This window comes from Euleptes europaea, chromosome 5 (genome assembly GCF_029931775.1).
Source record: "Euleptes europaea isolate rEulEur1 chromosome 5, rEulEur1.hap1, whole genome shotgun sequence".
Lineage (NCBI taxonomy): Eukaryota > Metazoa > Chordata > Lepidosauria > Squamata > Sphaerodactylidae > Euleptes > Euleptes europaea.
This window is the reverse complement of record NC_079316.1, coordinates 89587853-89612866: the sequence shown is the minus strand read 5'-3', so window position 1 is coordinate 89612866 and position 25014 is coordinate 89587853. Positions and strand designations below refer to the sequence as shown.

Sequence of the window (25014 nt, the reverse complement as noted above, 5' to 3'; positions counted from 1 at the left end):
AGGGTCAGGAAATAACATGTGACTTGCTCTGACCTATTGTCATAAAGGAGCTTCCTTAGCTATTGTGGATAGTCTTCCTGCAGTTCCTCTCTATGGCCAGAGCCGGCTGGAGGTGCAGAAGCTGATTCCTCCAACTGACCTCTGTCATGTTGTGAGTCCTGACACCATAGGATGCATACCTCCCTGAACTCCTTGGAGGAAGAACAGGGTACAGATATGAGCATGACAAATAAACAAATTAGGAGCAAGGGCTTTTGTTTCCAATGCCAAATGTTCTCTTGGAAACAGACATTATCCCTCTGGTTTTCTGAATAAACAACTGTCTTGGTGGAAAGCTTTCCAACTTTTAGTACAGACTGTCCTTATTTATAGTTATCATTTACACCTGAAGAATTTAATAGCCTATCCTGTTTATGTATTTTAGGCACAGGAGACTTTCACAAGGAACACTGAAGCAGTAAACCCTGTATCTTTATTTTTCCTGTTTCCATTCTTCAAGCTTCTTGTCAACGGTTAGGAAGATGTTTCTACCTCTTAACAATATCTGCATTACATGGTTTAAGAAGACTGTCCCTTGAGAAAATGAAACTCTGTTGCTCTTGGGCGACTGCATGCAAGGCAATCATAGAATGTTTCAGATTTACATTTACAGTCCAATCACAAAGTTACACCCTTTTCATTCAAATCAATGGGATTAGAAGGATACAGCTCTACTAAGGGTTGCACTGTTACAAACAGAAGTTGGTCTAATAAAAAAGGCATACCACATAAACATCCTCAGGTAATTAGCATATAAATCACTATATAAATCATTCAGATAAATCCCATAAATCATGCATTCCCCTTGGCCCTTAATGAGTAGACAATGTTTTAATGGAATTATGCTAAGCAGATGTTAACCATATTCCAACATTCCATCAACATCTTAAGTAAAAGGACTAAAAGAGCAATCCTAAACAGAGTTATACTCTTCTAACTCCACTAAGGTCCACCAGACTACAGGGTTGTAACTGTGTTTGTTCTGACTTGGATAGCCAAGGCTAGCCCAATTTTGTCAGTTTTCAATAAGCTACAGAGGTTAACACTAGTTTGTCCTTGGACGGGAGACCATCAAGGAAGTCCAAGTTGCTACACAGATGTAGGCAATGGCAAACCACCTCTGAATGTCTCTTGCCCTGAAAACCCTATAGGGTCATCATAAGTCAGCTGAGACCTGACAGCAAAATACCCTCTGCTTAAACCCACACCGTAAATTAGATAGACCTCAGACAGATCCCTGGTAAAGCAGGTTCAAAGTTTCCACAAGGCCAGTCCAATTTGGATATAGCCCTATTGAAAACAATGCAGGTAAAAGGGAAAGATACCCCTGAAGCTCATGTAGAAACTAAGCTATGAACCAGGATACCTCCAATGCAAAAAAAAACCTTCCCCCTACAATGAAACTCAGTCAATGACCACAGTCAAGCCACTCTCTCACAGACTTAGCCCTCAACTCACCTTGTCTGAAACGCAAGATAACTGACCTGCCTTGCAGTTTAAGGATTACTGAGATAATGCATGAAAACAGATGCTCAAAACATGTAAAGTGCCATCCTAAGCAGAGTTACACCCTTCTCAGTCTACTGCAGTCAGTGGATTTAGAAAGGTGTAAGTCTGCTTGGGACTGCACTGTTGAAAAGGCTCCAAGTATTATAAATACATTTTTTTAAAAAATATAGTACTAAGGGTCTGGTGCAGTTCACAAGAAACACAAATGAACAAACTTAATACTCTGTGAATGAAAGGAGAGCTCCTGGTCACTCTGACCACCCACTAAACCTAAAACAGGCTTACAGCCAGTTTAACACTCCTGGCAGGTTGCAGAATTGCAGTTCTGAGATACTTCCTTTAGAGGTCCCAATTTCTTCCAGAGACCCACAATTACCATCCATTGTCTAGACCAGGGGTGGGGAACGTCCGGCCCACGGGCCGTTTAAGACCCACAAAATCATTTGGTCTGGCCCTGCCAAGGCAAACATCTAGAGAGCAGCAAATCCAAGGCAAAACCTCCCATGCATAAACTGACGTTTCTCTGTAGCAATGGGAAAAGAGTCAAACACCTTTGCTCAGGTTGTCTCTTGCGCTCTCAGCCCACTTCCCCTCTTAAGGTGGCCCAGCCGCAGGCCACCCGGTCCACCTGCTAAACTCTGGTGGGTTGGCCTTAAAGAAATATCCTCGCCTCCTTCCACGCTGAGCGGCAAGCCTTCAGCGGTGCTGCTTTGTAAGGGAGCTCCTGAAACATCTTGCGCTGCAGTTGGGGGGAGACATTGCAAAGAGCCGGCCGGGAGGCAAAGCGCTGGGAAAACGCTGCTGCACGTGCTGCACCTGCAGCTGGCAAACCTGCAACCTGAAACTGGATGGACGCCTGCCTGCCTCCCCTTCCCATGCACAGGGGAACCACTGCCTGCTCGCCGGCAGGTCTCCCTCCCGGATACTACAGCAATTTTCAAAGTTCATTAGATCAAAGCTTCAGCTCTCAGGAATCCGCTTGCATCAACGAACATGGTATCTATCGTCCTGTTTTGAGAAGCATACTTAGTGCTAGAGATCTACATCTGTTAATTACTGCCACAGCTATGCATACTCTCATTATTTACTCAAAGGATTAACTGATTGATTTATTCATTTGTGATTAATTTTGTGTGGCTTGCAAATGATGTTATAAATATCCAAATGGCCCTTGGCAGAAAAAAGGTTCCCCACCCCTGGTCTAGACCAACAACTACCACAACCTCAGATCTGCCTTGAGTCTCTGCTTTGTTTACTTCATTTGCAGCTCTCCTTTCTCACAAATTTAGACATGAGCACCATTTTAAGTTACAATGCTGTAACTTCTGGGTCTGATTCTAGAATTTACAGAATCCCTGTGAAATCTTTAATCGTAGTATTCATAGGTTTGCTGGGAAATGGAGTACCATTGCCAACCCTCACATACACACCAAGCTTCTTTGTCCAAAGAACGCAATAAACTGAATAACTCAGTAGGGTAATGATTCCCAACATGGCCTGAACTGACCCTGAAGCTGGCCTGAAGCTAAAATGACTAAACTGAGGCTGCAGTATTTTGGTCACATTATGAGAAGACAAGAGTCACTGGAAAAGACAGTCATGCTAGGAAAAGTTGAGGGAAGCAGGAAAAGAGGAAGACTCAAGAAGAGATGGATTTAATAAAGGAAACCACAGCCCTCAATTTGCAAGATCTGAGCAAGGCTGTCAAAGATAGGACATTTTGGAGGACATTGATTCATAGGGTCACCATGAGTCGGAAGTGACTTGACGACACTTGACACACAACACCCACGAGATGCCACAGTGCCCATTTGCTTCTTCCACAAGACATCACCTCCCCAAAGCCAAGAGCCAATCCTGGCTTTTCTCTACTTCATTGGAGCAAGGAGGCCAGGAACCATCATCTATGTATCTGCAGGGAGCATCCATTGGAAAAAGCCGCCTCCAGCATGACTGGCTTAGAACCTAACATTTTGTGGAACCTCCCTAGGCTTTGTGATTGGGACTCAGCCCACATGGCAGCTATTTTGTGATTGGCTCCCCCTCCATATCAATTTCTTTTTTTGGTAGCACCCATTACCTCTTCTCAAAATTCCAAAAGCACCCTACAAGGTTGGCATCTCCTGTGCACAGAAAAATAGGGCAGTGATAACAGTATACCTTGGAACGTCCTCCCAGCCATTCTAATAGAGGACTTTTTAATGCATGGTGAGAGGGCAGCACCCAGACTCCTTTCAATTATCAGTACTTTCTCAGTCTCCCTAACACAGAGATGCTCACACACACCTTTTCTCTTGCCCTGGGAAAGAGAAGATCCTGCAGGCTCAGTAATATGGGGTAGTAGTTAAGAGTGTCAGACTGGGACCCGGGAGACCCAGGTTTGAATCCCCCACACTGCCACAGAAGCTTGTTAGATGACCTCGGGCCAGTTCTGCTATCTCAACCTAACCTACCTCACAAGGTGGTTGCGAGGATAAAATGGAAGAGAATGATGTAAATAAATAAACTAACCCTATCCAGCTCTTCTGCCCTGACCTGGATGGCCCAGGCTAGCCTGATCTTGTCAGATCTCAGAAGCTAAGAACGATTGGCCTTGATTAGTATTTGGATGGGGGACCACCAAGGAATAATACCAGGGATGCTGTGCAGAGGAAGGCACTGGCAAACCACCTCTGTTAGTCTCTTGCCATGAAAACCCCAAAAGGGGTCGCCATAAATCAGCAACTTGATGGCACTTTACACATACACACACACACACACACACATCCTGCCCTTCTAAATGGTTGACATAGTTTACAATCATAATAAATAAAATAACGTTAGCACAGCAAAATACAAACAATCCAATTCACACAAAACAGTTTGTTTAGCCAATACAACCCTTATATCTGCGAATTCTTGGCCCTTGCCAAAAGGTCTTTTCAAATCAGACTTGCCTTTTACTCTCTCCTGAGAGTAGAGGGGGCCCGGGCCCTCCAAATTGCATCAGGGAGACCTTACAGAAGTTGGAAGCAGTGATCAAAAAAACTCCAGCGTAGGCCATGACAGTACATGCCCCTCACAGCAAAAGTACTACCAAAAGGAGTGGTTAATATGAGCAAAGTTGGAATGCACATTCGCATATGGAAAAGCAGCCCTCCAAGTATGCGGGTCCCAGACTATAAATGGCTTCTAAAGGTATACAGCAGTACCTTGAACTAAACATGGAAGCATCTAAGCAGCCAATGGAGTGGTTTCAGCACCGGAATAACATGCAGCCAGTCCCTGCCTGCCACATTTTGCAGCTTCTGAAGTTTCCAAATTGTCTTCAAGGGCAGCCTCACATACCAGATGTTACATTTAAGGTGTAAGAGGTGAACCATTTCTGTGGCTCAGCTCCTGCTAGTACCTGAATCTGGTAATCTTCTCCAATCCCTTCCAATTTCTTCTTATTCTCGTAGATAGCTTCCTTCATGTCATGCATTTCTGAGCACAAGGAGATGGCAGCATCCACCTTTGCAAATCAAAAAAGCAATCAATCTCAAATTTATTCAAGAGAACCGTTTCCAGATCCTTACACCTGCTGCATCTCTGTATCTGCCTCCAATCTCTCTTCTCGCCTAGAAGGCATTATTTTGTTTAAATACAGGCATCCGAACTGCTCTGTAGCAACTTTCTGGACAACCTAAAAATCATTTGAGTTCACAGATAATAACATGGGGGAGGGGACCAAGAAGGGTCTTAAAATCCCGATTGCTTCTGTAGTTTTTCTTCTTGCCCAAAAGGAGGAAGATCACACCTTTGGCTACTAAACTCACTTCTTTATTCATTATTCATTGCTGCATGACCCTTCTGCTCACGGGCATGGGTGTCCAAACAGAGCTCCAAAGGGCAAAGGTATTTTCTGATCAAGTTATCCAACCTGCCACAATTCACCGACATCACAGCTTAACACTCGTCACTTTTGAAGAACACCAATTTCTCCTAGGCTATCGAGCGTTTCCTTTGGCACCATAACGCTTACCAGAAGCAGCAAGGACAGAGCCTACATAGGGCAATCACCTTTGCACAGTACTACTGTCCGCCGTAATTGAAAGTAAAATACAACAAGATTCCGTTTGAGGCGAGGATCTGTCCATGTGCATTTGGAGAAGTTGAGACGAGGGAGCATATTTTCTTTGAATGTCCCATATATAATCAGCTTCGACTCGCTATTCTATCCCCATTATTAGTTAATTTACCTGGCCGTTCTAATAAATATAGACTTGAAAAATTATTGACAGATATAAACCCTTTAATTAAAAGACAGGTAAGCTAAATACTGTGTTGCGGTGATTAAAGCTCGAAGTAGGATAAAAACAAAAAGACGTACCGTATATACTCGCGTATAAGCCGAGTTTTTCAGCCCCAAAAATGGGCTGAAAAAGCCGGCCTCGGCTTATACGCGGGTCAATACGGGGGGAGGGAGGGGGAGGGAGGGGGAGGGAGGGAGGAGGGAGGAGGGAGGGGGGAAACTTACCGCCGCCGCCGCCGGGCCCGTGCTGCTTCCTGCCGCTGGGAGCGGCCTGGGGCAGCCTCCTGCAGCCGCAGGAAGGCTGCCCCGGCCCCCCCGGCCCCCGCCGCCATTTTTCCTGGGCAGGAGGGGCCATGGGAAGCCTCCTGCAGCCGCAGGATGGCTGCCCAAGGCCCCCCCCCGCCCCCCGCCGCCATTTTTTCGGGCGGGAGGGGCCTTGGGCAGCCTCCTGCAGCCGCAGGAAGGCTGCTCCGGGTCCCCCTGGGCCTCGCCGCCACTTCCTCCCGCCGGGAGCGGCCTGGGGCAGCCTCCTGCAGCCGCAGGAAGGCTGCCCAGGCCCCCCGGGCCGCGCCGCCGCCGGACCCTCGCCGCTGGAGAGCCCTGTCAGGTAAGCCTGCGGGGGGGGGAGGGGTTATAAGCCGACCCTCGGCTTATACACGGGTGCCTAATTTTTCCCCATTTTTGGGGAGAAATTAGGCACCTCAGCTTATACGCGGGTCGGCTTATACATGGGTATATACGGTAGTTAATGATGAGCTTGTTCTACTGAAGCCTAATAGTGGATTATTCTGATGATTTTTTTATGTGTAAGAAAGAGTTAATAGTTAAACTACCATGCTGTAATCTGTTTTACCTGATACGTTTTTTATATTTTATTTTATACGATATTATGCTGCGTGTTGGTTATTACATACAATGTGCATTTATGGGTCTTCGATCGCAAATAAATTTATTTAAACTTATTCACCTTTGCGCAAGGGCAAGAGCCTTGAAAGCGCGCAGATGGCAGCTGTCTCGTTTCCCCCACTTAGCCTTGAAGAGCTACTGGCTTGTATCCAGTTGACGGCTTCTGCATCCAGAAATACTTCCACCCACAAAGCTTGGCTTTCTAACACCTCTGCAATGCTGTCCCTAGGCATCCCCTGCCACCACCACCCCTCCCCAAGAGCAACATTTCAGGGAACAGATGAAGCTGCAGCGGCAGGGAGAAGGTAAGAAAATTGGCCCTGGTGGACAGACCTCCCACCCACAGGAAATTCTCTGCTGAATCCAAACCTCCATGTGCCCATCCCTACCACACTGCTGTCTTGGCCTCAAGTATTCAACCCTCCCTCTGAAGTGCTAATACCAGCCTGCTCAGGCAGGGCCAAGGAGTGGCCAGATAAGCAAGGGCGGGATGCACACCCCCAAAGCGCCTGATGCCAAAACAGTAACATGAACAGTCAACATGAACCTATATAAGTCACTTACCTCCTCCACTATTTGCTGGCCTTTGGATACCCTGTCAATGAAGTTTTGAATAATCCGAAACCGATCCCTTGGCAAGCATTTAGTGGGCTGTGGAAGGCTGCAAGTAGAGAAAGCCAAATTCAGATTGTTCAAACAAAAAAAATTGCAAAGTGCTAGCACCTGCTCTCTCAAGTGTACAGAACACTCTTTCCATTCTCTTAGAAATTCACTGACTTCATCACACATTCCACCTGGCACCACTAAATAAGAAACACATGAGCTGTGGTGTTCAAATGGATTATGCTCAAAAGTAGTGGCACCTGCTTTGAAATACTTCAGATATTTCTAGATCAAGAGCAATTGCCTAATTTTTACTTCCTGAATACTGCTAAAGTATTAACATCTGATGGAGTGTTAACATTTTACTTCCCAAATACTGTTGGAGAGAAACATCTCTCAGCCCAATGTTTTCATGGGCTTGTGAATATTTGGTTGGTTTACACTTTGGAAGAATCTGGCCCCCTAAACGTAATACCAGAGATAATACTGAATGCTCCTCTTGTAAGCAGTATACTTCCTGCACATGCGCATCCAGGCTAATACCCCTTACAGGGTCTTCCCCACCCCTTCCTCTGTATTTCATGGTTTGGTTCGCTTTAGCCATGCGAAACTATTTCCTCTGGCTGGCATCATCACACCTACTCCCAGACTTTGGCAAACCGTGGGAAGAAGTCCGAGGACTCATCTGTGGGGCAGGCTACCATCAGGGCCAGCTTTTGGTCTCCTGAGGTTCAACAGTTCCTGGCAACCAACTCTCTGATACCCATCAGTCACCACTCCTGCGTCATTAGGCCAGCTCTAAGGGAGAAGACACACTTACTCTTGCCTTGGCAAACCCCCCTTGCGGTGATAAAGCACCAGAGTGCCTAAGACCATGGCTAAGTTGGTCCTTCCCACTCCTGTTTGGCAGCTGAAGAGCAGAGCAGGTGGCGGCCTGCTGGGGTCTTGGAGAAGGAGCAGGTTTGGACTCTCCTGGAGAACAAAATACAGCAGAAACATTCCTTGAGCTGCCATTTCCCAACATAACTGGCAACACAGCGGTACCAGCAAAGGGATGTTTTCCCCACTGTCGGGGCTAACAAGGAGGGAGAGAAAGAAAAGTCACTGGTTCCTGGCATCGCAAAGTAGCATAGTGGCATTTCTATCAAAATGGCTGCCACCTTGCTTCCTCTGCCTCATGGGGGGCTTGCTGTCATGACACTGGTATTTTGCTTACGTAAGCATATGCTAGAATCCTCATTTTAAAAGTGGGATTTCTGTTCATGACACTCCTTGCTGGATTACAAGTCTAATTTAGGTTTAATTTCATCAAGCTATCCCGGAGGTAAAACTGTAGGAAATCAGAATGTCTCATTTGCCAACACTGAATGGAGCTAGCAAGGAGACAAAAGGCGATGACAATAAAATGGCTCATTGTGCGGGGAAAAGTAGGTTTGTCCTCCCTCATAATTAATCTATCACATTAAAATAGGAAGGAACGCTTTAGCATCGGTAATGCATTCCTTTGACAAGTCATGTCAGATGTGATGGAATAAAATCTTATATAAGACAGAGTAAAACATCGTAGGGATGGATAGGGGCCTGGGGAAAAGAAAAAGGAAGAAAATTACTTTCAAAATCAAGGAAAACAAGGGTGACTGGGAAACAGGAAAAGACCCTTGTTTTGCCAATATCAAAAATATCAAAAACCTTCTATTGAGCCATCTCTGAATATGTTTACAATGCAAATATAAACTCACACATGTATTCAGAAACAAGTACCAGACAGGAAGACATTCACAGCTCCTGCTACCCCAACACATGGCAGTGGCAAACAAAAAAAGAAGTTTATCTGAGTTCCAATGATTTCCACCTGACAGGAATAATTTCCATGGCAATTACACAAGCATAGCATGATTACAGATCTTACCCCCACCCCCAATGAGGCTGTTAAACACAAGATACCTTATAGATCTCACATCTGGCAGCAGCCCTTACCCTGAGAAAACTGATGAAAGAATCAAACTGTGCTTCTAAAGGAGCTCCATCCATAGGCAACGGCAGCCGATGATACCTGCCAGCAAAGACGGCTGGTTAATGGGATAGGAGAAATGGGCTGAATCTGCTTTGAAGGCAGGCAAATTGACACAACCCTCAAATAATGACATCCAGAAAGACATGGAAGAGAAGAAGGTCCATGCATATGATAGGCGGTATATTATTATGCCTCCATTCAATCTTTTCCGTCTGACTACTTGCCTGCAGTACACTTTGGGGCAGGGCAGGAATTTTGTTTTTCACACCATAGAGTAGCTATGAATTATATGTACTTAATATATTTTTAAAAGGATTACTTTAATAGTATTTGCTGAGGTCCATTAATGAGAAAACAGTTCTACTGTCCTGTTACCTCAGAAAAAGTACTGTCACTGTGGATAAACATATTAAACACACACACACAAAGGCAGTAGAAGGCAAGGGGCACTGAAGAGAAGGGACAGCCAAGTTATCATATAAGATACACTAGCAGGTATAAGTCTCTTTCCCACCCTCAAAAAATACCTGTAAGAGGGCAGCAGGAATACAGGCCTCTTGTAGACTTCCTCAGTCACATGGATGTCTTCTTCACAGTGGATGCTCACCAAATGAGGCTCATCTTTGAAATGCTCGATATCATTGTAGACATAATACGTGTTCTCTCTCAGCTGGGCAAAGTCATGTATCTTCAACAGATAAATCCAACAAGCTAACCTCAGAAGAGTCTTGCAGTATAAATACAACTCCACAACATCTCCACATAGATTTATTTCTTCTCTAAAGCTCATCTTTGGCCTAATTCAGAACTTACCACAAAAATACAGGAATACTTCTTCATGTCCCAGTGCTGTTCTGGTAATATCTAGATGGAGACATGGCTTTATTTATTCCACCCACATGGTTTGTCCATCTAGATCTGACCAGAGTAGCATTCAACCAGAGCACAAGAAAGTAGATCCCACACTGGTAGTGTATGAATTCCGCTTTTCAAGACAGCGTATAGATCTCCTAACTCAATCAGTAATATTCAAGGATTCTCAAGCTGATCGCTGATCGTTCTTTCAGTTCCTTCCACTCACTTATACTGATCCCCATCAACAAAGCTTAATACCAGCTCAATAACTAATGCATAGCGAACTACATTATGAGATCAAAACATCAAAAAGATAGCATCTGGGAGGGGATTAAAAGCAATAACTTAAATGAGTATCACATATTATGGTCCAAAGAGATTCTAATGTTGTGGAGTCAGCAGCAAGCTTTCCAACAAAGGATAACCGATGACATGGTCTCCAGCATGTCCCACAATGCAATGCACCCTCCTGCCACCCACAGTCACCTCTTTTCGAATGGCAAGCTCCAGGTTTTCTACTTTGACACCTCTCTGCAGGCTGTGTAGATTTTCATGCAGATTCTCCTTTCCTCTGGGGGTGTATGGCATGAAGTCATTGTCCACGTGCAGAAAAACCACAGGCTCCTCACGCACACAGAACATGATACACTCCTGCTGTGACAGAGAGAAACACAATGTGTTTAAGTCCTTCCCAAGTAGAAGGCAAAGATCCAGAAAGTAAAGAGACCACGTAGAATTTGCCAGGCAACATGGTGGCTGCTTACCTGTCTAGGAGTAATTTCTATTCACCACAGGTGACTGGCTATTTATAACCCCTGGACACTTTGCTCCACATGTGTCATAGTTCAGTTCAAAGTTGCTAGGCATAGCAAAAAGACTATGCAGAGCACATTACTACTCTGTCATTAATTTGAAGAAAGATGTGTACATACAAAGTAGAAATCTACCTCCTATTTATATATATATTGAAGAGGAGGAGGAAGAGGAAGAAGAGTTGGTTTTTTTATGCTGACTTTCTCTACCACTTAAGGAAGAATCAAACTGGCTTACAATCACCTTCTCTTTCCCTCCCCACAACCGACACCCTGTGAGGTAGGTGAGGCTGAGAGAGTGTGACTAGCCCAAGGTCACCCAGCTGGCTTCATGTGGAGGAGTGGGGAAGCAAGTCCAGTTCACCAGATTACCCTCCGCTGCTCATGTGGAGGAGTGGGGAATCAAACTTGGTTCCCCAGATCAAAGTCCCCTGCTGCAAAGCACTGCTCTTAACCACTGCACCACTTTGGCTCTCTTCTTAAGATCAGGGTGGTGTATCATTCTGATGATCACAACAACCCAATGAGGTAGGCTAAGTTGAGAGGACCTGGCCCAAGGTCACACAGTGAGCTTCATGGAAGAGTAGGGGCTGAACCCAGGTTGAACCCCAACCTTACTCTGGCAAAGCAGCCAGGATACCACACTGGATATTTCCTTTGTTGCTCTGCAAAAACAACAAACAAGAGTCTGCTGTTTTGCAACATATACTGAAATACTGAAATAGCTGAAATACTGGGCTTGGACAGGATAAACTTCAATTATGAAATTCACTGAGCGGCTTCCAACTAATCACAGCTTCTCAACCTAGCCTATCTTGCAAACTTATCTTGAGGCTAAGATGTTGTCTTCAACTCCCTGAAGGGAGAATGAGATAAAACTAAGATTCGTCTAGATTCAAGGCCAGCTAGCACCTGAGAGAAACAAGATTTTCAGAGCATAAGCTTTCAAGAATCAAAGCTCCCTTCATCAGATTCAGAGACATGTGTTAAGCTTGCATTGCCAAGAGAAAACAGAATTCCCTCCTAGTATGAACTGTCTGTGCAAACTGTACCTAAAAACCCACCTTGCAAATCTTACTTCATTTTCTAGCTCCTATTCAGACATACATATACTATTAGCAGAAAAGAGCAAGAGTCCAGTAGCACCTTAAAGACTAACAACATTTCAGCCATGGCTCATGAAAGCTCATACCCTGCCAGAAATTTTGTTAGTCTTTAAGGCGCTACTGGACTCTTGCTCTTTTCTGCCGCTAGTGACAGACTAACACGGCTACCCATCGTGATCTATACATATGCTATGTTTTGCTTTCAAGCACACGCGTACCTTATGGCCGTCGTTCTGGAGTTTCTGCAGGACCTGCCTGAATCCATTGAGGCTGGGCTGGCCCATGCCGAACACCGAATACCCTCCTTTGGCCTGCCGAAAGTTTGGAGCGCCGCAAATGCTGGTGGTGTTCAGGACATCCAACTTACTGTATATATCACGGACCATAAAATATTTCCCCTGTAAAACAGAGAGAAGGCAATGCATTGATTTGCATATGCAAAAGAAAGTGAGATGAGAGAAATGAAGCAGCCATCTTAAATAAGCCTCCCGCTCCTCTTGGCTCAATACTCATTCAACATAACCATCTCTGATGTTTGTCCCCCATCAGCTACACCCTCATCAGGAAATAGGGTTGCCAGCCTCCAGGTAGTAGCTGGAGATCTCCTGCTATTACAACTGATCTCCAGCCAATAGAGATCAGTTCACCTGGAGAAAATGGCAGCTTTGGCAATTGGACTCTATGGCATTGAAGTCCCTCCCTTCTCCAAACCCCACCCTCCTCAGGCTCAAAAACCTCCCGCTGGTGGCGAATAGGCACCAGGCAACCCTATCAGGAAAACAAAGCTACAGGCGTTTCCCATACGGTGTTGCAAAACCAGCTAGTGATGTGGAAGAATTTCCTCACATTTTCACTAGAAATTCACACAAGGAAGAGGAAGACTTTGAGGACCATTTTGCTTGAAAGTTCCATTAAGGCTGAAGTAAAAAAAGAATTTCCATATATTTCCTTGTATGCTGTAAAGCTAAGGAAGCAATGCCAGAAAAATAATAATGAACGGAACGGTGGGTGTTCTTCAGGAAACCAGCATCTCCCAGGTCTGTGACTGCCCAGGGCCACCAGCCAGCTTGCAAACCAGTAATCATAGAATCATAAAGTTGGAAGGGACCACCAGGGTCATCTAGTCCAACCCCTGCACAATGCAGGAAACTCACAACTACCTCCCCCACACACACCCAGTGCCCAGAAGATGGCCAAGATGCCCCCCCTTACATGAACTACCCAAGTTCATAGAATCAGCATTGTTGACAGATGGCCATCTAGCCTCTGCTTAAAAACCTCCAGGGAAGGAGAGCTTACCACCTGGTGGAGCAGACGAGAGCAAAGGTAAAGATTAACAAACTCTGGTAGAATCATAAACTGGCCTGGTTCCAACAAAGCATCCACAGAAGGCAGATTTTTCCTGTATTCTTTTCCACTCCTGAAATCCCTTCTGACTCCCATTAAGGTTGTTGTTGGGATGAGCTCCCCCTCACTGGCAGTCTTTAAGCAGAGGTTGGACAAGCACTTGTCAGGGATGCTCTAGGCTGATCCTGCATTAAGCAGGGGGTTGGACTAGATGGCCTGCATGGACCCTTCCAACTCTATGATTCCATGGTTCTATGGTTGTGGCACCTGTGTCAAGGAATGACTGTGCAGGTGTGGGGAGGGGGGGAGAAATCACATGATAGCCATGTTTAAATATTTCAAGGGATGCCATGTTAATGAGGGAACTAGCTTGTTCTCTGTTGCTCCAGAGACTAGGACACGGAGTAATGGATTTAAACTGAGAGAAAAACGATTCCACCTAAGCATTAGGAAGAACTTTCTGACGGTGAGGGCAGTTCAACGGTGGAATGCACTGCCTCGGGGGTGGGGGGGTGGAGTCGCCATCTTTGGAGGTCTTTAAGCAGAGGTTGGATGGCCATCTGTCAGGAGAGCTTTGATTGTGGGATCCTGCATGGCAGGGGGTTGGACAGGATGGCCCTTGTGGTCTCTTCCAGCCTTGTATGATTTTGTGATATGGGGAGGGGGGAATACACAGAGGGGTGCAGAAAACCCCCATGAACGCATTCTAGGAGGACTCCCAAAACCAAAGTCTGTTTGACAGAAAGCCATTCTCCACAATGGGCTGAGACCAATAAACCCCCAAAACTAATCCGGCAGGTAAATGTGGGCTTGTTGTCCTCCCATTTGTACATAGGACAGAGCAATTTTAAAAAAATTAAGCAATATGTTGATACCCATAATAATCTCACTCTGCTATCCCATAATAAATGAGCTGGCCTCCCCATACTCTTTGTAGAGGCAGGTCTGTTGATCTCACCTGTACAAGGTAATGCTCTGGAGCAGATTCTGATATCCTACCCACAGTATAGCCAGCCTTCAGTAGGTCATCATGAATCTGAAACTCTTCTTTACAATTGTAGCTGTGAAAAACCACATGAAATAAATTCATAGAATAGTTTTTTCCCCCATTTGAATAGCTGCTGTGCATTTTCAAACACTGAAACAATATGCCAGCGCTGCATACAAGCTGCTTATTGCCTGCTTAGTCTGATACAATGATGTACTATTCCCTCTTCCGTTTCCAAGATATTCATACAAGAAACCCAAGGAAGGGTGAAGAAATAGGGATGCCTGAATGGGGCTCCCCTGGAAGACCATTTGTAAGCTCCAACTGGTTCAAGGGCTGCAACAAGATCTTTGATCAGTATTAGTTACTGGTAATATATCTCACTATTTTTAAAAAAAACTGCACTGAACCTAAGAACATAAGAACATATCCATTCCTAGGCTTATCCTATACCTTTGCTCGGTGACGGCTTCTCTCTGGCCGATGCGGAGGCACTCCTCTGCTGTGGAGCTTGCTTCCTCTTGTGCTGGGTACTTTGACGCTCACTGAAAAGAACTGAATTTGCCCAAACAGAAGTGCCTCGCACCACAGGAAAGTTAGTTTTGTAGCAGAGAACTGCTTCTGCAACACCCAGAAAGAAGCATTCCTGGAGCACAGGTATGGGACAAACACCCTAGCCCGTGGCATATTTTTAACGCCAGTTCGTTGATTCGATGGCATTAAGTTTTAAAACACTATAAAATGTTTTGATTGGTTGTTCGAAGCATCAAAAGTCCTAAGGGCTGAGAAGCATGACATACATTTCACGAAGAACACAGGCACTCACGTGATGACTACTGGGGCCACCTTATTGGTAATAATAGACTTGGCTTTGTTGTTGTGGAGGCCAACCGTCTGGAAGGAGTGGATGCTAAGGGAATGGCGGTTCTCCATGGTTCCGTTGCCGTGAATATTCTCAAATGTTGCTGTGGCCACTGTCTGCTGAGCTGTGCTAGCAGTTGTACCCATAATCCACAGGCAACTGTACAAATATAAATCAAAAGGAGAAAAAAATACAGGTAAAGATCAAGACCAGTTTATTTTTTGTTTAAAGGAAGAAGCACAATTACAACAAAACAATCATATGAACTATCCCAGAAAGAGTATTTTCAATTTGATATCATTATGTACTGTTGTTTAGAACAATTTTTGTAGGAGGGTACAATGTGTTTGGGACGGAAGGCAGCATGGTGGCAGCATGGTGTAGCCTGATCTCGTCAGATCTCAGAAGCTATGCAGGGTCAGCCCTGGTTACTATTTGGATGGGAGACCACCAAGGAATACCAGGGCTGATATGCAGAGGAAGGCACTGGCAAACCACCTCTGTTCGTCTCTTGCCTTGAAAACCCCCAAAAAGGGGTCGCCATAAGTCGGCTGCGATTTGACGGCACTTTACACACACACAATGGATTTATTAGAATTTCCTCTGTAAGAATCAGCAAGTGCCAACAAGCTTCATAGAAAGACAACTTGCCCACCACAAAAAACAAAAACAAAAACCAGTTCTTGTATTGTGTATGACAAGGTTGGGGACAAGCAGAGCAACAGTGTGGTCCAACAACCCGGGCCAGCCCACCCCCCCATGTGAAATGAGTGCATGCTTAAAAAACAAACCTCCGCATGTTATTCTATATAGTGCAGTGACTAGGGTTGCCAACCTCCAGGTACTGCAATCAAACAAACAAATCGAGTGCCACAATTGTAGTTATGCAATCACAATAGCGCTACTGGCAAATAAACACTCTTTTTTGGACAATTTCTCCATATGGCTTAAATACTAACTTAGATTTATCCAGCTTTTTATAAAAGGAACACTATAGCTTTAAACGGTGGGCTAGGAGAGTTGGGCAAGATAGCTTAAATGAGAGGAGGAGTCGCGTTAGGTTAAGGTGACTCAGCAAGCCATCCATTGATACAGGAGGTTATACACTGTTGAATGGGTATGTTGCTTGTTTATTCTTGAGTATATAAATTTATATTATATAATTCTGCTGTTATTAAGTTTACAATTATATCATTGTTAATTATTATCATAGAATTGCCTTGATTGAAGAAGCTGCTGCGAAATGGGAGGACTTACCGGAGGCCCACTATATATGCAGCTATGAACTTTGTACTCTATGACTTCAATTGATACATAGGAATTTATATCATTCAATTTGTATTTTGCACGTTTGTAACAACTCTGGGAATGCATTGTTGCTACTTGGAATATATTCACTTGGCATAACCGTGCTAGTGAGAGTGTTTATTTGCCAGTAGTGCTACTGGGATTGCATAACCTCCAGGTACTAGCTGGAGATCTCCTGCTATTACAACTGATCTCTAGCTGACAGAGATCAGTTCACCTGGAGAAAATGGCTGCTTTGGCAATTGGACTCTATGGCATTGAAGTCCCTCCCCTCTCCAAACCCCGCCCTCCTCAGTCTCCGCCCCAAAAACCTCCCGCCGGTGGCGAAGAGGGACCTGGCAACCCTAGCCATGACCCTATGACAGAAGTCAGCATAATGTCTATTGTAAATGTACATAGTGGTCCAAACTTTGGATAAAAGCCAAGTCAAGAATTTCCCATAGCAACTAAAGAGCTACCAGCAACAATATGAATTACATTACTGAGGATCATGTAGGCACCTTAGGCTCAGAGTACATGAAGGGGCGCCTCCACCTGAATCGACCAGCCTAAGACCTGAAGTTGGGGTCTACAGGATCTTTCTCTGGGAATCAGCCTTAGTACAGTGGCTGTTGGTGGGAACACAGGGGAGGGCTTTTTCAGCTGTGGACTCCCAGATTTGGAATTCACTCCCTCCTAGGATTGCCAGCTCCAGGTTGGAAAATACCTGGAGATTTTTGGGGCGGAGCCTGAGGAGGGCGGGGTTTGGGGAGGGGAGAGACTTCAATGCCACAGAGCCCAATTACCAAAGTGGCCATTTTCTCCAGGTGAACTGATCTCTATCAGCTGGAGATCAGTTGTAATAGCAGGAGATCTCCAGCTACTAACCTGGAGGTTGGCAACCCTACTCTCGCCCTCAGGAGTTGAAAATGGTTGCTTCCCCAACAGTCTTCTGGATGAATTTAAAGACCTGACTTTTCCAGGAAATCTTTGAGTTAAATTAGATCAAAAAGAGGGAGGGAGTGGGCACAGGGACACTACTGAGATACTGACATTGATTTCTCTGTATTTTAATTTATTTTTAATATAGTTGAACAACAGGCTTACAATAAAATAAACTAATGATTTTTTTAAAAAACCACACCCAGTAATCTATTCCCACTGTGCTGCCAGCAATAAAAATGCTATCACAAAGCTGAATAATCTTGCATCTATCAGGTCGGGGTTTCAGGCAGACACAAAATGACAATGTAAGGACAACCATTATATACTCAACTGCAATGCATTCTTCCATTCGCCCATTCACTACAATGAATTGTGAGGTTGGTCTGCTTAAAAAAGAGTTGCCAAATTTGGAAGTCATTTCCACAAAGGAAACTGCACAAATCCAACATGCCTCTGAAGGCACATTGTACACACCAGCATACAATGGCTTCCAGCCATACAGACATTTGTCAAATGCATGCAGGATTCATGCCGTTGCGGTCCACTCTACTATTACCTTTACGAAGCAGCCAGCACAGATTTCAGATTTAATACGATTGCTTTATTTAATGACATTCTTCAGGAATTCATATTTGGTTATATGAATATTACATGAACTGCATTCACCACTCTGAATCCAAATGTACATCCTATATTTTATGTAATGGATCACTGTGACCCACAAGCTCATAATTTATCGTCAATTCTTTGCCCATTTTCACTTGGGTAGTTCTGAAGACAAATCTTTTACGAACATAAGAAGAACCCTGCTGGATCAGACCAGCAGTCCATCTCGGCCAACATTATGTTTCACATAGGCCAAAAACGCATGGTCGCGTTAGCCTCCTTTATTCCCTATTTCAGCCAGGATTCAGCCAGGATCGAACGCACGTTCGGCGAAAACGCATGCGTTCAATCCTGGCTGAAACAGGGAATAAAGGAGGCTAAAGCGACCATGCGTTTTCACCCAGAGAGGCCAACAAGCAGGGCAAAAAGACCAAGGCCTTCCCCTGATACGGCCTCCAGAGTTTTACTACCTCTGAATATGGAGGCTTCCTTTGAAGCTGTTTTCAAAAAGTAAGGCCACTCAACAAGCACTTTGCAGTTTATAGCAAGGAGAGCATGAAAAAGGACTGGAGGTAAGAACTTGTGGGTGCATGCGCATACTCAATGATTACAGTGTGCCAACTCAGCCTGAAACGGCAAGGCACAAATCACTTACTGTGGAAAATGTGCATGGACTTCCAAGACCCCTAACTTTTTCGTAGCAACACTTGTGCATCAGAATGAATTCCATCAACTTTGTAACATGAAGTTACCTTATACTGAGGCACAGCACCAGTCTACCAAGGTCGGGATCGGTTTTTATCTTTACAGCACTGCAAACTCATACTGCTGTTCTTCTAGGACTGAAACCGGGTGCAAATGCATCCTCTTTATCAGAATGCAGTGATGAAGTTTGTTTTTTAAATCTGCTTTTAGGCAGCATTCCAAGGTGAATTTGGTGGCGTCCGCTTATAACGATTGGCTGCAGAAGGGTTTTGTTTGCATCAACAGCCAGAGGCGTTCTTAACTATCAGCCGGCAGGTGGCCCACCTGAGCAAACAGAGGAGCAGCAAATAAATGCACCACACCCCCTATCCTCCTCTGCTCCTGCCAGCTCTGGTGTCCACTTCACATATCTGAGCACAAACCTAGCATTGATTGGCTGCTGGGCCAGGGGAGGAGGATCGATATCCTTTCTGTACTGCAAGTCTGAAGATTTGTTTCCCAGCACACCCCAAAAGCACATCACGGCTCTGCTTTTGAGCAACTGAGGCAGGGGATCCATTTGTGACAAATCAGGACACTAAAATTTTGCCCGTGACAAGTCTATCAAAACCCTGGGGTTCCCTGTTTTTTTTAGTATTATTAGTATTGGAAATTGTTTTATATGTTAACCTGTCAAATTAAGAAAATAAAAAATTATTATTTAAAAAAAACACATTTGTGAGGAGGGCAGTATCACTAGAATATTATCAGTTTTTAGCAGTCTGCTAAATATCATACATTTTATGCAATTTTTTTGAAAATGCATTTGATGTTTCTTGCTCCTTGTAATTTTGCATGGATTTCTTTTTAATAAAAAGACAGTTATGGTTAGATGTGCCTTTGAGGCAAAGTAACAAGTTTACAACATAATAAAGTTATTTGCTGAAAGAATCAAACATAGAGTAGGACAGATTTCATTTTAAGCATGTACCAAACTTCTGTTTATGCTAAACTGAGCAACACTAGAATTAAGTTTCAGCATCTGACTGCATGCTTCATTTTTGTCATGTATGAAATCTAATAAATGGTGATGTTTCTCCAAAAAAAAAAAAACCCTGGGGTTCCCACTTCAAAAAAAAGAGATCACAGCCACTACTTCCCCCAAAAAACACAGAGAAATGAATGCAGCTTCTTCTGTGTCATGTGAAGGTGCCTTTTGTCTATTGAGGTCAGGACTCTGACTGGCTGCAGTTTTCCAGGGCCTCAGGTGGAGTTCTTCACATCACCTTCTACACGGTCCTTTTAACAGGAGGAGGAGAAGAAGAAGAGTTGGTTTTTATATGCCGACTTTCTCTACCACTTAAGGAAGAATCAAATCGGCTTACATTCACCTTCCCTTCCCCACGACAGACACCCTGTGAGGTAGGTGGGGCTGAGAGCGTGTGACTAGCTCAAGGTCACCCAGCTGGCTTCACGTGAAGGGGAAACCAACCCGGTTCACCAGATTAGTCTCCGCCACTCATGTGGAGGAGAGGGGAATCAAGCCCGGTTCTCCATATCAGACTCCACCGCTCCAAACCACCGCTCTTAACCACTACACCACGCTGGCCCTCAGCGTGTAGAGCTGCCACTGATTGAGCCTAGAGACCTTCTGGATGCAGAATGGATGCTTTAACACTGAGCCGCAGTCCCAGTGCCGCCAACAGCCTTACTCTAAGTACGCACACTAACAGCAGGACCTTCCAAAAGGCAGCAAAAAAAGGTATCAGCACTAAAGGGGCTCACGACCCAGCAGGTAGGACTCTACATCGCACCTAAGGGTCCCGATCCATGGGCTGAAGACCACCACCTTAGTCCCTGCTCTGAACCCAAGCTAACCAGGAACATGGCATGTAATGCATTTGCGCATACCCATCCATTACCCTTGCCTCCCTTCTCCTCTCCACCATTTCTTGTTGTGAAGAAGTTTAGGCTCTTCGAGATCAGCAGCCTTCCTGAATAATTTTGCTGAATAATAAGGTCCCCTCTATCAGACTCTCAACCCCAACAGAAAAGGTTCCTTTCAGGGTATGTGCTGTCTTAAATCCAGGATGTGCCCTCACAAAATACAGCTGACTCCACCCTTCCTCCTGCTAAACAGGGTTAAAAGGATGAACCTACAATAAATCCACAGGCATGAAATCAATTTTTCAGCAACTGCTTCATAGTAGAATAAGCCGACACAAACACTGGCCTGGTATTCCTGATGTTAAAGATTTGGGGGATGCTTGGTAATAGCCTAAAGCCGCTGGGGCTATGTGTACGCATACACACATAACACACCCATGTACATGGGGCATGAGGGACATGCTTGACCTCTCTCTATATTCTGTACTTGCAAATCTACACTATTGAGCTACTTTATAAGCATTAGTCACCTTCCATACTAGCACGGCTTAACATTTCGCAAAAAGCCTCCACTCAGCTCTTGCCTAGGATTCACCTTCTTACTCAAGATGGTTTCAGAGGGTAGCTGTGTCGGGTCTGCAGTAGAACAGATAGATTCATATCCAGCAGCACCTTAAAGGCCAAACCTTACTTCCCAGTCAGAAAGTGGAACGAACGTGGCAAAGAAGGGACTCAGGATGCAAAGGCACAACGCACACGGTACAGCTTGATTAGAGCAACACCCTTCCCACCTTCTGGATGGGATATAAGGACTCAAAGATCTCCATCCGGACTTGTATCTGACTAAGAGAGTTTTGACTCTGGAAAGCGTATACCCTGAAAATCTTGTTGGTCCCGAAGGTGCTACTGGACTCAAATCTAACTGTTTCTTGCTCAAGGACACAGTTTCTGTCTTCATAAGAACATAAGAACGGCCAAGCTGGATCAGACCAAGGTCCATCTAGTCCACCAGTCTGTTCGCATAGTGGCCAACCAGGTGCCTCGAGGAAGCCCCCAAACAAGACGACTGCAGCAGCACCATCCTGCCTGTGTTCCACAGCACCTAAGATAATAGGCATGCTCCTCTGATCCTGGAGAGAATAGGTATGCATCATGGCTAGTATCCATTTCGACTTGTAGCCATGGATAGACCTCTCCTCCATGAACATGTCCACTCCCCTCTTAAAGCCTTCCAAGTTGGCAGCCATCACCACATCCTGGGGAAGGGAGTTCCACAATTTAACCATGCATTGGGTGAAGAAATACTTCCTTTTATCTGTTTTGAATCTCTCACCCTCCAGCTTCAGCAGATTCTAGTATTACTAGTTCTAGTATCTAGTTCTACTATTACTAGTTCTAGTATTACTTTCTAGTATTATTGTCCATCAAACAATATAAAAAGGGATGGGTTTAAACCTCAGAAAATTCCTCCTGGATCTCCATCCAGATGAGATGCCCTCTAATGGGCAGTTTAAATTTATTTATTTACCTCATTTGTGCCCCCACCTTTCTCCCCAATGGGGACCCAAAGCAGCTTACACTGTTCTCCTCTCCTCCATTTTATCCTCACAACAACCCCATGAGGTGGGTTCAGCTGGGAGAGTGTGACTGGCCCAAGGTGAGCTCCCTGGCACAAGGGGGGATTCAAACCAGGGTCTCCCAGATACTAGCCCAACGCTCTTAACCACTAAGGCTGGACCAACCAGGACTTTCTGGAGGATGATAAAACCTGCTCCTAAAGGCTTCATTTGAAACACGCCAGTCTTTATACAATTTCTTGCAAGATTTTTTTTTTTTTGGAAAATGAAGGCAACCCAATGAAGGCAACTTACCTGCCAAAGACCATTTGTCAATCAGCATATTTGCACAGAACCATTATTCTTCATACTGGCCAATTATAATGCTTTCAAAACAGAAGGATAATGATGATCAACAAGATAATCACCTACTTCCACCATAGTTACCGTAAAAGACAGCTACCTGTTAAGTGATACTTCACAGGGTTGTTGGAAATATAATGAGGATATTATAGCAATTATATATGAAACTGCATGAAGTTGCATAATAGTGGCTTGAGGGCTGGAGCAGCAGCAGCCAAGTATGGAAGTTGGAAAGTATACAACCTGTATCTTGTCTGTCTGCATAACACTCCTGGCAGGACAGAAGCTTTGCTTCTTCCATTTTTGTAAAATGGACTATCAGACTGAAACATAGTAACTCAAATAAACCTATCCAGCAAAAAGCAAGACTAAAGTGAGGTATGACACACACACACCAAAATCCAAATTCATTACAATTTGGTGAATTCCATATTCTCACTATTTGCCTTACCTGCTAACACCTCTGGGAAATTGTTACCAGATTGGGTCTATTGTATCAAATCATCTCCTATATTTGCTTATGACCAATTGGTCTGTGACCATAAATAAAGAAGTGAAGTGAGAGTATCAGATCATCCACAATGAGAGCCAGTGTGGTGTAGTGGTTAAGAGCAGTGGTTTGGAACAGTGGACTCTAATCTGGAGAACCGAGTTTTATTCCCCACTCCTCCACGAGCGGCAGACTCTAATCTGGTGAACTGGGTTTCCCCACTCCTGCACATGAAGCCAGCTGGGTGACCTTGGGCTAGTCACAGCTCTTTAGAGCTCTCTCAGCCCCATCTACCTCACAGGGTGTCTGTTGTGGGGAGGGGAAGGAAAGGTGATTGTAAGCTGGTTTGATTCTTCCTTAAGTGGTAGAGAAAGTCAGCATATAAAAATCAACTCTTCTTCATACATAAAGTAGGCATGCTGTACTCACAATCCAGCCAGAAATTGTTACACGCTTCCAACAAAAGGGCCAACGTGAGAGAATAACTCCCTACACAACTAGTTTAAGAAAAATCCCATTTATAAACCTTGAGCCTTAAAACGCTGTCGTTTGAGATGACAGATAATGTTTAGTCATGTTTCATATTCCAGCTACTTCAAATAAATACAGATACAGCACAAGATGGCCAGCAGTGCATTTGAAGAAACAGCTTTTTCAAAGGCAAGACCACTTTTTATCCTCAAAAACCTCAATTCTCTTTTAAAGAGAAGTTAACTCCAGATGTTGCACAAAAACAGAAGAATAATTGGCTGCCTAGGGATAGATTTCTACTGGTTTTTTTACTGCCGTCTGTCTTTATGAATTAGTGTTCAAATGACATTTATTTTTGTTTGAACTAAGAGAGAAGGCTTGTTTGTTACTAAATTCTAAAAGTAATTCAGAGAGATGATCTAGCTTTCTTTTATTATTAGAAATGAATCTATGGGCCGAGCCTCTTTCAGAGGGTAGAATCCTATAAGGAAGTCAGGTTTTTCTTCTAAGAACAGATGGTAGCACCCTGTCCTCTCACTATACCCTGTCTAGACCTGTGGGTCTCCGCGCTCACATTCGCTTATACTATTCAGCATTAGTCCCTTAGTGCAACGAATTGGCCCCTTCACCACTGCAAGTGCAACAGAAGGAGGAAAACAGAGTTGCAGGCGGGGGCCTGAGTTGCTGGTGGGTGCAAGAAGCAGGCTGATGGAAGTGGGCAAAGAGGACAGGAACAGAGACCAAAAAAGGATAAAAGAAGGCAGCCACGTGAGGCCGTGGAGCAGGCAAACGAGAGGGGAAGGTATATGGAGAGGAAAACAAGCTCTGAAGGACAGTGGGAAATGAGACCAAGGAGCAAACTGTAAATGCAGAAATGGGAAAGGGACGGCAGCAGTACCCAAGTGGAAACTGCAAGTTCAGCACACACATACAGCCCAACAGGCCCTGACAGAGGCAAGACGCTCCTTAGCAAAATTAAGAACAAGAAGAAGAGTTGGTTCTCATATGCCGACTTTCTCTACCACTTAAGGAAGAATCAAACCAGCTTACAAACACGTTTTCTTCTTCTCCCCACAATGGACAACCTGTGAGATAGGTGGGGCGGAGAGAGCTCTAAGAGCTGTGACTAGCCCAAGGTCGCCCAGCTGGCTTCGTGTGGAGGAGTGGGGAAACAAATCCAGTTCACCAGATTAGGATCCGCTGCTCATGTGGAGGAGCGGGGAATCAAACCCGGTTCTCCAGATTAATCAAACCTGGTTCTCCACTGTTCCAAACCTCCGCTCTTAACCATGACACCCCGCTGGCTCTCAGTCCTCATGCTTGGGCCTCAGTCCTCAAACGCTCTGTTAGGCTTACCATTTTGGGAAATCTGCCTTGAGTCACTGTGGATGATGAAAGAGGGGGGGGGTAG

At 44.7% G+C, this 25014-nt stretch overlaps 1 protein-coding gene across 1 annotated transcript in view; it reads right to left on the bottom strand.

Moving 5' to 3' along the window:
- Nucleotides 1-25014, bottom strand: part of PALD1 (phosphatase domain containing paladin 1) — a 138856-nt gene that overhangs the window by 74934 nt on the left and 38908 nt on the right. Inside the window, exons 2-10 of the mRNA XM_056850237.1 lie at nt 15279-15473; nt 14423-14525; nt 12336-12515; nt 10686-10850; nt 9872-10032; nt 9308-9383; nt 8151-8302; nt 7292-7388; nt 4937-5041 (exon numbers count right to left, since the gene is read on the bottom strand). Of these exons, the coding sequence (XP_056706215.1) occupies nt 4937-5041; nt 7292-7388; nt 8151-8302; nt 9308-9383; nt 9872-10032; nt 10686-10850; nt 12336-12515; nt 14423-14525; nt 15279-15460 (1221 nt within the window). The 5' untranslated portion in view covers nt 15461-15473. The remainder of the gene's footprint in view (nt 1-4936; nt 5042-7291; nt 7389-8150; nt 8303-9307; nt 9384-9871; nt 10033-10685; nt 10851-12335; nt 12516-14422; nt 14526-15278; nt 15474-25014) is intronic.